Source organism: Halichoeres trimaculatus, unplaced genomic scaffold (assembly GCF_033239565.1).
Source record: "Halichoeres trimaculatus isolate MK-OKI-2021-1 unplaced genomic scaffold, fHalTri1.1 fHalTri1_scaffold_9, whole genome shotgun sequence".
NCBI classification, from domain to species: domain Eukaryota; kingdom Metazoa; phylum Chordata; class Actinopteri; order Labriformes; family Labridae; genus Halichoeres; species Halichoeres trimaculatus.
In genome coordinates, this window is record NW_027437188.1 from 34,146,661 (window position 1) to 34,158,306 (window position 11,646).

General features: G+C 45.2%; 1 protein-coding gene across 1 annotated transcript; it reads left to right on the plus strand.

Annotated features, from left to right (window-relative positions):
- Nucleotides 1-479: 479 nt before the first annotated feature.
- abcf3 (ATP-binding cassette, sub-family F (GCN20), member 3) lies at nucleotides 480-9,314 on the plus strand. Its single transcript, XM_074680416.1, has 21 exons — nucleotides 480-630; nucleotides 2,983-3,130; nucleotides 3,240-3,316; nucleotides 3,407-3,462; nucleotides 3,785-3,882; nucleotides 3,985-4,107; nucleotides 4,198-4,464; nucleotides 4,681-4,761; nucleotides 4,898-4,957; nucleotides 5,065-5,121; nucleotides 5,211-5,233; nucleotides 5,675-5,730; nucleotides 5,829-6,029; nucleotides 7,046-7,122; nucleotides 7,330-7,374; nucleotides 7,673-7,805; nucleotides 7,919-8,007; nucleotides 8,108-8,199; nucleotides 8,302-8,434; nucleotides 8,509-8,596; nucleotides 8,788-9,314. The coding sequence occupies exons 1-21, from the start codon at nucleotides 558-560 to the stop codon at nucleotides 8,944-8,946; spliced, it is 2,136 nt and encodes a 711-aa protein (XP_074536517.1). The 5' UTR covers nucleotides 480-557; the 3' UTR covers nucleotides 8,947-9,314.
- The last annotated feature ends 2,332 nt before the right edge of the window (nucleotides 9,315-11,646 follow it).

Genomic DNA, 11,646 nt, shown 5'->3' on the forward strand with positions numbered 1-11,646 from the left:
GTCACTTGAGTTTGATATCCTTTAAACTGCTGAGTTAGAAAGAAATCTCCCCCTCACAGTGTGGCCTGGTAGTGAAATTAATGATTCAGATGGGAGACGTGTTTTTTTTTTTTTTGTGCCAGGCGGTAAAACGTTTATTTTGGGGCTTGGTGTGTATGTGACTCCCCGTACTCCCCTGTACTCAAGGAACAGCAGATTTGAGCACTTCCGCATCGTCTCATATTTTAAGACCAGAGGTTGCTGCTTGTAGCTAACACTACTGCTGCTATGTCTATGAATAATGGTAGCAATAGACTGTTAGCTTGATTTTTTGAGTTGATAATATATAATTCCTTCATTGATTTGAGGCATTTAAACAGAAGTTGATAGCAAATGAAACTCTGATATTTCTTGTGTTTAGAAAGACTCGATGAGAGTCTTTTTAAACGCATCATATCAGTGAAAACTTCAAAACAGAACATGTCGAAACGTCCAACAGGATGACGTGATCCCCACAGTTCACGTTGCCGCGTCAGACGGACGCATGCGCATCACAGAAGTGTCCAAGGCCGGGTATCATGGCGACGTACGTGGACATCCTGAGGAGCGAGTTTCCAGAGATCGACACGGAGCTATTCGACTACATCACAGGTGAGACAGATACCACAGATTGGACAGGTACCACAGGTGACTCGGGCCGCCGGGTGCCGGGGTTAATGCTGATGGGTGCCGGGGACAGAGCCGCTGTGTGCCGGGCTGATGAAGCGGAATGAGCCGCTCTTAGCTCGGCTCTCATAGCATCAAAGCTAACACTCTAACCGGTTAGCACGGCATGCTCCTGTCAGGTAAACTCCACTCGCCCGGTCAGTTTGAGTTAGTTTGAGGCTTATAGTTCAATTTGTGTCCACCAAAGCCTGAACTGAGTTTTATCAGGTGTGTTTGACAAAGTTTAGAGCTGAAAGAGAAACTAATTCAGTATCACAGGAGGCGCTGTTTGATTCATGATTAGCCTCCATAGAAGTACAACTTCTGACAGACAGCTACAGCTGTGCTCAACTCTCCTAACACCCCTACAGAGGCAAAGAAAAACCGGAAATTTGGGAAAATATGAAACCAGGAAGTATGATCATGTAATAAACTGTTCCTTTAAGGAGAGGCAGGGATCAGGTGGAGGCATTCATAAGAATATTACTGTTTGCTCTCTTTGAATCATGATGATATCAGTTAGATGGCCCTCATCATGAGCTGTTATCACACACACAGGTTTAAATGGCTGTTACTGACCACATCTGTGACTGTTTGTAAATACTCAGAGTTTCTCATCCCTGGGGAGATACCCACAGATCTAAAAATGCCATTGAGTACTTCATAGAAGTGAGTAGGCCTGTCACGATAACAAATTTTGCTAGACGATAATTTTCCAAAATATTATTGTCAATATTATTTTGTTTTTTTTTCCATTTTTTCATTGATGTAATTATGATAAATGGGATAATAAAGTGAGTACACCATATCAAAAGCAAGAAACTTAAATTTCTTAAAAGTATTTAAATGTAATTAAAAGGTCAGGATCTTTTCAATAAAATAAATTAAACAAAAAATATGATAAATTTAAGAAACAAGAAAGAGAAAAAAATACAATGAACATGAAATGGACTCTCTTTTAGAAAAAAATACATGTCAATGAAAATAATTAATACTAATCAAAAACATAAAACATAGACCCTGTCTCTAAAGAAAAAATCAAACTCCAAAAAAAAAAAAAAACAACAATAAAAACTATAGTCTAAATAAAAGGGAGTTTATACAGTTCCTGAATTGTTTGTAACATGTACTTTTTCCTGGTCAATCCTTACTGTCTGTCAAACATTTCTTAACATTTCTGGCTTTCAACCGTATTGAAGGGCTGCATTTCTTTGGTAATGTAGCTGTCTTTGAGCGCCCACCATTTGGCGCTTTTATTTCTATTTACTTTGCCGACCAAAAGCCTCAGTAAGAGCGGATTGTCAAAGAACAAGGCTCCGCTGCACCTCCCCTTTTTCTTCTTCTTCTTCTTCTTCTTCTTCTTCGTCGCCACTATTTTCAAACAAATGCAACATATCAGCTCGTTGGTGTTCATGAGCTCACACTTTGTTCATTCTGATTAACAAAATATTCCCACACTGGGACTGTGGCAGGCGGCTTAAGAACTGTATCTTTGGTGCCATCACTCATATTAGCGTGTGTTTCCTCCTTACCCCTCAGGACGCTCGCTTCAGCTCTCTCCGTGTGTACGCGCGAGCAGCCCCGTCTTCACCCCAAAGATCGCATTTTTGACAGATGCTCACTCCGCTATAAATCCACTAAATCTGCTTTAGAACCTATGCACCCCGATGTTAGGAAAGATAGACGTAGTGAGCCATCTTCTCATTCAGCCTCTTTGGTGGAAAGAGAGGAGGAAAACAAACATGCATGCACGTGTCAGTTTATCGAGGCTGGCAAACTTTCTGAGGACGTTTTTATTTGTTGTTCAGTTAATCAATTTATTGATTATTGTGACAGGCCTAGAAGTGAGAAATCACAGGTTCTGTAAATGACAAATTCTGCCAGGGTATGCAAACGTATGAGCCCAGTCTGTTGTTTCTGTTCTTCAGGGACTCCAGTGTTATACTTCTGTTCCTGTTACAGTAGTTTCAGTATTCCAGTCTAAAGCCCCTTTTCCACCAAGCGGTCCGATATGGATCAGCACAGTTTGGTACAGGTTGGATCGGTAAAGCCTGATCCAGTTTCCACAGCTGAACATGCTCTTCTTGGTCGGCGGCGTGTCAGTCATGGCGTCTTAAACTCAACAGTCAGTCATTTTTCTGTTACTAAAAGCCCTGTCTTTTTGGTATCATTTCTGTATTGTTTTGAGACTCTTAGAGGAACTACTAAAGTCTATCAGTGACAAAAACAGTTCATGTAACCAAAAACTCCCAGACTGACCCTTTAACTGCCATGTCTGTGTGTGCATGGTGTGTTCAGGGGTTTTGGACAGCGGAGGAGCAGACTTCGAGGATGGAGAGGAGGTGTATGACGCAATCGGAGGAGTGCTGCAGGACGTGTCTGCTGACAGTAAAAACGAGGACGACATCAGAGACATCTGCCTCCAGATGTTCAACACCCTGCAGCTGTAAGAAAGCTCTGTTTCAGGATTCATTTCCAACACGTCATCAAACAGTCTGTGCTGAATATGATCTGAGGGTTTGTGTGAGCTGTGTTTAAAACCTGTTTCCTAACAGGAACAACCATCACGGCTCTCAGAAGCAGGTGTTGTTGGACGCTCCTGTGCAGCTCTCTCAGATCTCAGCAGATAACGGTGAAACTCTCACACGTCTAAATAATCAGGAGATTTATTTTCTCTAAACTCTTTATTTAAACTCATGTTTGACTCTTTTCCTGTCTGCAGTCTCTGCAGCAGACGATATGACGGGGATCTGGATGATGAAACGCGCTCAGAACACAGTGAGTAAAAATACAGATGCACAGAGAGGGCCTTTCTTAGCAGAGACAACAGTTTCTGCTCAGATCACTACAGCATCTTGTAACAGAGAGACGAACCAGCAAACATCCCGTCCAACACAAGGCGGAGTAAAGCTTTTTATTTTTATCCAGGACGGTTTCTCTGTCTGAGCTCTAAAAAAGAATTGGATTGAACTAAGAAGATGTTAACGAGTGATTGTTAAAAGACGCATGAAAGGAACAAAACACAAGAAAGACGCGTACATTTTGAAGCCTCTCACTGGTTGGACATGTGACCCATCACTTCCTGTCTGTGTTTCTCCAGACGGTGGACGCCAAGAAACTGGAGAAGGCTGAGGCCAAGCTGAAAGCCAAACACGAGCGCAGGAACGAGAAGGACTCTCAGAAAGGCTCCAGTCCACTGTCAGTACACACCTGTCCTCACCTGTCCTTCCTGTCCTCTGCAGCCTCTCCTGTCTTTCTCTGTCCTCACCTGTCCTCTCCTGTCTTTGTTATGTCCCTCAGAGTCCTGGAGGAGGCTTCAGCCAGTCAGGCCAGCAGTAAGAAGGAGAACCGAGTCGACCAATCAGGGAAGAACCGCAGCTACGACATCCGCATCGAGAACTTTGACGTGTCCTTTGGCGAGAGGTGGGTGGGGCTTACTCCAGCATGAGCTTTGAGTGGTTTGGAGTCCTGTCCTTCTTTTATGCTCATTTGATCAACCTGTTCCAACTCCAGGTGTCTGCTGCAGGGGGCGGAGCTATCTCTGGCGTCAGGCAGGCGGTACGGTCTGATTGGTCGGAACGGTTTGGGGAAAACTACCCTGTTGAAGATGCTGGCGAGCCGAAACCTCCGCGTCCCTGCTCATATCTCCATCCTCCATGTGGAACAGGAAGTGGCTGGAGACGAGACGCCAGCGCTGCAGAGCGTCCTGGAGAGCGACACGCTTAGGGAGGAGCTGCTGAGCGAGGAGAAGAGGCTCAACGCTCGCATCGCCAACGGAACGTAAGACTGAGGGTTAATCTGAACGTGGAGCAGCGGGTTGAGATGTTTTTAGTTGATCTTTAGCGATGGATTTCCATGGTTACGTATCTGTCCCGTTAGCTCACACTAACATTGACCAGTGACAGCGCAGGATTCGGCCCAACACACTGACTTCATGTTTGAGGTTAAAGATGATGCTTTGAACTATAATAAGAGAGAAATGTGTGTGTGTCTCAGTGCTGACGGGATGGAAAGCATACGACTGTCAGAGATCTACGGCAAACTGGAGGAGATTGAAGCAGACAAAGCTCCGGCGAGGTGTGTATGAGTGTGTGTCACTCCTCTGCACGCTGGCTGTTGTTCCTCTAACCACCAGCAGGGGGCAGAGACTCACACTTACATGTTACACTCGCTACCACTGTGTTTATGACTGACATCTGTCTCATCCAATCAGAGCCTCCGTCATTCTGGCTGGCCTTGGATTCTCCCCCAGAATGCAACAGCAGACAACACAGTGAGCACCTTCAACCAGTCACACACACTCTCACACTCTTCATGTTTCCACAGCGTGAACACTTGCATGGTTTATCTGTGTTAATGTGTGTGTGTGTGTGTGCACAGGGAGTTTTCTGGAGGCTGGAGGATGAGGTTGGCGTTGGCCAGAGCTCTCTTCGCTCGGTGAGTGTGTGATGTTTATGATTCAGTGTCAGAGTCAGAGACCGTCAGAGATCCTAATCTGTTCATTCTATCTCTTCTCATCTCTCCAGACCAGACCTGCTGCTGCTCGATGGTGAGTTAGATCCTCCTCAGGACTCAGGTCCCTGGGAGGAGATGTATGTGTGGGGGTGGGACTACAGGTACATGGGGCAGAGCAGGAGGAGGACTAAGGATTTTTGGGGTGAGAGTGGGCAGAGTAAGGTTAGAGCAGGAGAAGTCATAAAGCTAAATCAAGTCTCTGTAGTAATGAGTGTACTTGCTGCCCTCTACTGGTCTGGTGGTGTAGTGCCTTCCTTTTGTTTGTCTCAAAACGTCACTCGACTGATTCATTTAATCAGAAACAGACAACATTTAGTTCCTGAAAAAGGAGTTCCTGGAGCTAAAGGGTATAAGAGGACCTGATGGTGTCATAGCTGTACTCTGGTTGGTAATGGTGTAGTTTTAGACCTCAGGTTGGCGTTTGATGTCCATGTAGGACTGTGTGTAACTGACCGGTGTGTGTGCTGCTTTTCAGAGCCCACCAACATGTTGGACGTCAGAGCCATCCTGTGGCTGGAAAACTACCTGCAGGTCCAACACTCACTCTCTTTCACATTAGCATTCCTCACTGACCACAGTGAGTGCACTTAGCAATGAGCTAACAAGTAAACAAAGGCCTCCCTCCACAGACGTGGCAGTCCACCATCCTGGTCGTCTCCCACGACAGGAACTTCCTGAACGCTGTGGTCACCGACATCATCCACCTGCACTCTCAGAGACTGGACAGTTACCGTGGCGACTACGAAAACTTTATTAAAACCAAAGAAGACAGACTGAAGAACCAGCAGAGAGAGTACGATGCCCAGCTGCAGTACAGACAACACATACAGGTAAAATACTGCAGTACAAACAACACATACAGGTAAACTACTGTCACCACACAAAGTTACTATGAACTTAAAGAATAATTTTGGTTTATACAGCTTTTGCATTGTTTATAGAATGAAATAGAACAAAATACACACCCAGAAGGCTTTCCTGATCCAAGCAGTGCTTCGGGAGATATTTAGATCCAAAATCGTGCAGCGGACGTCCGTATGATGGGATCCATCAGGGCAGAGACAGCGTCGCTCCTAAAACTTCATTAAATGTCCAAAACCCCATGTTTTTCACCAATATTCCATCATGGTCCGCTCCGATATAGTCCTCTGCTGCAGTCTGTGTCACTCCAGACAGCGCTGTGCGGCTGTACTGACCTCTGAACTGACGAAGACTTTGTTTACACTTGACCCTCAAAGAAAGGAGTCAGCTCTCCAGAGAATACTGCGCATGCACGGAGGGGCAAACGTACACAAAGTCTTCGTCAGTTCAGAGGCCATTACAGCCGCACAGCGCTGTCTGGAGTGACACAGACTGCAGCAGACCATGATGGAATATTGGTGAAAAACACGAGTTTCTGGACAATTCATGCAGTTTTAGGAGCGGCGCTGTCTATGCCCCGATGGATCCCACTATACGGACGTCCGCTGCACGATTTTGGATCTAAATATCTCCTGAAGCACTGCTTGGATCAGGAAAACCTTCTGGGTGAGTATTTTGTTCTACTTCATTCTATAAACAATGTAAAAGCTGGATAAACTGAACGTATCCTTTAACAGTTAAACAGTTGACACCACACAAAGTTACTTTCAACACATAAAGTTATACTACTGACACCACATGCACTCACTATCAACAGACTACAGACAAAATATTCAACACACAGAGGTAAAATACTGGCAACATGAATAGGATAACTACTGCAGTACAGACAAAGCATGGGCGTCTGACTTTGTTAAAGGACACATGCTGTAGCTGATTTTTTTCTGAAGGCATCGTCTGTAACACCTGTGTGTCTGTATTACAGGTGTTCATCGATAGGTTTCGGTACAACGCTAACAGAGCTGCTCAGGTGCAGAGCAAACTCAAGCTCCTGGAAAGGCTGTGAGTATTAACACACCTGGTAAACCTCCTCTCACACTCTGCAGGTGTCCAAAAGACCCCTTGACACACTCACCTGCTCCATGCTCCTCTAATACTGTAACATGTCTAAGTTGTCATCCATTCTAAGTTTGAGTCCATGTTGTGAACCTGTTGTGTGTTTTATCTCGGGTGTAAATTGGTGTGTGTGTGTGTGTGTTTCTCCTATAGACCAGAGCTGAAGCCCCTTGAAAAAGAAACAGAGGTCACTTTAAGGTAAGACGACTGGATAAGTGTGACTCAGGTAATCCAGACTCAGTCTCAGTTAGAGCAAGTATTACAGTGGAGTCTGGAATCTTAGCCTGCTGAGCTCAGTCTGATTTACTCATAGTCTGATTTCTTAATCAGACTGGATGGGACAGCGTCATGTTGCTACTGGCAGCCTTCACGTTTAGCGACACCTGGCTGCCTGTTGTGTAACCCCTCATTCAGGGACAGGTTGACAGATTGTTGATAAACTGATTGGTTGATGAAATTATCAGTGGATTGATGCAGGTGTTGTTTTTGGTCCCAGGTTTCCAGATAACTTTGAGAAGTTGTCCCCTCCCATCCTTCAGCTGGACGAGGTGGAGTTTCATTACTCTGCAGACCTGCGCCTCTTTTCTGGACTCAACCTCTCGGCCGACCTAGAGTCTCGCATCTGTATCGTACGTGTCATCACCAGCACAAAAATCAACCAATCAGTAGAAACAGTTTGAAACAGGAACAAGTCAGCTGTGTCTGTAGTAGTTTTGTGTTGACGTGTTGTGTTCACTGTCAGGTCGGGGAGAACGGCGCCGGTAAATCCACCATCCTTAAACTACTGATGGGCGAGCTGACGCCAGTAAACGGAGTCCGACAGGCTCACAGGTGAGAACAACATCCGACCAATCAGAGCACAGCTGCTATTCTAAAGTCTGTGCTCAACCAATCACAGGGAGCAGTTTAAACATCCATATTTTCTCATCAGGAACTTAAAGATCGGGTACTTCAGCCAGCACCACGTGGACCAGCTGGACCTGAACGTCTGCGCCGTGGAGCTCCTGCTCAACAAGTTCCCAGGTAACCATAAAACAGCATCACTGAGCGCTGCTGCAGAAACAACATGACACGCACAACACGCAGTAAGTCAGAAACGACAACCACTCTTCATCTCTGCTACAGGTCGGACGGAGGAGGAGTACCGTCACCAGCTGGGAGGGTACGGCATCACCGGAGAGCTCGCCACCAGACCAGTGGCCAGTCTGTCAGGGGGGCAGAAGAGCCGTGTGGCCTTCGCACAGATGACCATGCCATGGTAGGAAAAAGCCTTGATGATGATGATGATGGTGATGATGATGGTGGTGATGATGTTATCTCTCTGTCCTTCAGTCCAAACTTCTACATCCTGGACGAGCCGACAAATCACCTGGACATGGAGACCATCGAGGCTCTGGCCAAAGCGCTCAACAAGTTTAAAGTGAGTCAATGGGCGTGGCTTAGATCACCTGATAAGGATTTTATTGAATGAAGTGTAAGTGAATGATGATGCGTAATGATGACGCACTCTGTGGCCTCTGGCGGGATGGCGAGTGGATCCATGTTTCATTTCCTTAAAGTAATCCTTAGATGTTGGTGTGTCTCCTCACTCTGTGATGTCATATGTTTCAGGGCGGGGTCATCCTGGTGTCCCACGACGAGCGTCTGATCCGGTTGGTGTGTAAGGAGCTGTGGGTGTGTGAAGCCGGGAAAGTGGCTCGCATCGACGGCGGCTTCGACGAGTACCGAGACATCCTGCAGGAGCAGTTCAGGAAGGAGGGTTACCTGTGAGGCCCCGCCCACTTCTGACTGATGACACCCACAACTAACATAACCCGCCCCCTCCATAACAACACCTGTCACAGCAGCCAATCATGCTTCGGAGCAGAGCCAGGAACGTTTTCTTCTCTGGACCGTCTCACCTGCTGTATCAGGTGGTTAACCTGTGCGAGCTGATTGGTGCTCACCTGGTGATGTCACATTGAACTCTGGCAGAGAAGGAGTGGTCCTGAACGACCTGGAGTTAATTTAAAGTCAGACTTGGAGAGTTGACCGTCACTTTAAACCTGCGTTGGTTTTCTATCATGGAGTGGTGCAGGTTTGAGGTTTTATCGGCTTTTAAAGGACCCGACCGCCAAACGACCAAATAAAAACATCCGAACATGTGTTCAGTCTGTCTTATTTCAGCATGAGCCCATACTAACATCAGTCTGTCTAGGAGAAGTCCTGACATAAACAGGGACCATCACTTAGACTCTGGACGTTCTGGCTGCAGTATAGGTCAAAAACTGTCTACCTAGCCATGGTCAAACTTAAAGAGGCTGTGAGGAGTTTGAAAGTGATCTTGGAAAAGTGTCTCTTCTAGATAAATGCCTGATTATAATTCACAATTCAAAATGAGATTAACAGCGCCAATTTTGATGGTTACATGTTATTTTAAATTGCTATTTCTTAGCTTCTAGTTCGGGTCGACCAGGACCAGATTGATTTACGCACGTCTAGGTCTCTATGACAACACCACGCTGGCTGACGAAGTTTAGTAGTGAGAAGAAATAAAACACAAAGATCTGTGTTTTTCTCTGCTGAAAACAATTTCTGTGATTAATTTTGTAGTGATGGTGGACACTGGAGCCTAACTGTCAGACAGAAAAAGGACAGAAGAGAAGAAGAAAGAGAAACAGGAGAGAGATAGAGCACGAGCTAAAGGCTAAAAAGGTTAAACTGTTTGTGCTAATGTTGACTCCAACCCACAGTCAGCAGTTATTCTGCAGTGGTCTGTTCACACTTGAGAGTCTATCAATAAAATGAAGAGTGAGGTTACGTTAGCTCTGATTGGTAGATGACTGGCAGGACATAACCAGGATTCACTAACGTTACACGTTACTGACATGTCTTAGAGCACCGAGCTGCCAGATGAGCTAAATATAAACAGCTACTCAACCACATTCAAACTGAGAGTATTTACTTGTTGTCGCATTAGCCTACAGATACATCAGAGCACCGGGCTACCGATAGCGCTACGTTTCAAACTGTAGCACCACGTAACTGTACTGATAAATACCTTACCTTCACGCGTTGTACCCAGTAAAAAGATGTCTTGGACAAAGAAATTTGTTTTGATCTGATCTCCATTTACATCCAAAACAAACACACGCCTCACTAAAAGTAATTTACGACAGTGTGCAGAGACTCCGGGCCACAAGGTGGTGAAGGAGTGCAATCAAAACAGATCCCCCTCATAGCATCTTTAAAAAAAAAAAAAAGAAATATACCTGGCAGAAATATTTCTCACATCATGCTTTGGTGATGCATTGTGTTCAAGTCCTCTTTTTTCTTAAAATATTCTTTTTCATTAGTTATTGGAGGTTAAAAACTGGGTTTATGTCATGTTTGACGATTAATGACTGCTGACATTCTTGTGTAGTTATTGCAGAAATAGTAAGAAATGTCAGGAGGCAGATCCAAGAAGAGATTAGACCTTTGAAAGTTAAAAAAAAAAGTCAAAAAAGTCACCAAGTTCCACTCAGATTCTCTACTGTGCAGACTCTGGCTGTTTCCCAAAGCCCAGGTACCTTGCCTTGGAAGGCAGTGCCTTCGAAGCCACTTCCTTCCAATCCAAGGCAAGTGTCCTGTCTCTGTTCAAAAGGAGACGCTAATGGAACAGCCTACAAAGGAATATATTTAACCATCAGATTCCTTTCACAAATTTTTGTGTAACTGGAGTTACATTGTCTCACATAACATGTGTTGCACTGTGGACAGTGCTTGGAAAGTTAAATACAAACGTGGGAGTAGACCGTATGCTCAAGCGGCTACAAATATTGTCATGGCCTTCCACTTTTGTACGCTTTTTGCTTTTTTATTGTCACATCATTGACACTCTGCAGGTGCGGCTTCTCAGTAATTGCAGTTACGTGAGTGACACACAAAAGAGTCAAGTGTTGGACATGGTATAAGCTGTTACTTTCAGAGGTGTATTTTGTTACTTACATTTAAATTGGAATTTACCGCGCACCTCTGCTGGAGCGTCTCTCTCTGGTGCGTTTTTTTCTTCCACTATTTTTCCTTTTTCGTAGATTTGCGTGTTGCATGTTGGGTATTTATAGCCCTGGCAAGGCAGTGAAGGGTACACCTGTGTATCCTTGGTCAATTAGCCACATGCTAACCAAACGGAGGACATACGCCTCTGGAGGACATGAACATTGGAACAGCACTTAGGCAGCATCTGATGATGTGGGTGTGCCTGCCCACGCCCACATCAGACCAAGGCAAGGTACCTGGGCTTTGGGAAACAGCCTCTGACTGCACAATGGCGGCACCTTTGAGAGGGGTAATTGAAAGGCGGGGCCACACTGTCCATTCTATATACAGTATATCTAGCACAGGAAGTTAGGAACCAAAAACAGATTTAAAGGATGTTTGCACCTTTAATTCCTCTTCAACAAACTGAAACACCAAACTATGGAAGCCTACTGCTGCCACGCCTGGAAA

What these genes read in the sequence shown, in the direction of transcription:
- abcf3 (XM_074680416.1), top strand. Translation starts at nt 558, where the DNA reads ATGGCGACGTACGTGGACATCCTGAGGAGCGAGTTTCCAGAGATCGAC. An exon ending in AGACCTGCTGCTGCTCGATG is followed by an intron (nt 5,234 to 5,674) that starts GTGAGTTAGATC and finishes GCTGCTTTTCAG; the next exon opens with AGCCCACCAACATGTTGGAC. An exon ending in AGTACAGACAACACATACAG is followed by an intron (nt 6,030 to 7,045) that starts GTAAAATACTGC and finishes TCTGTATTACAG; the next exon opens with GTGTTCATCGATAGGTTTCG.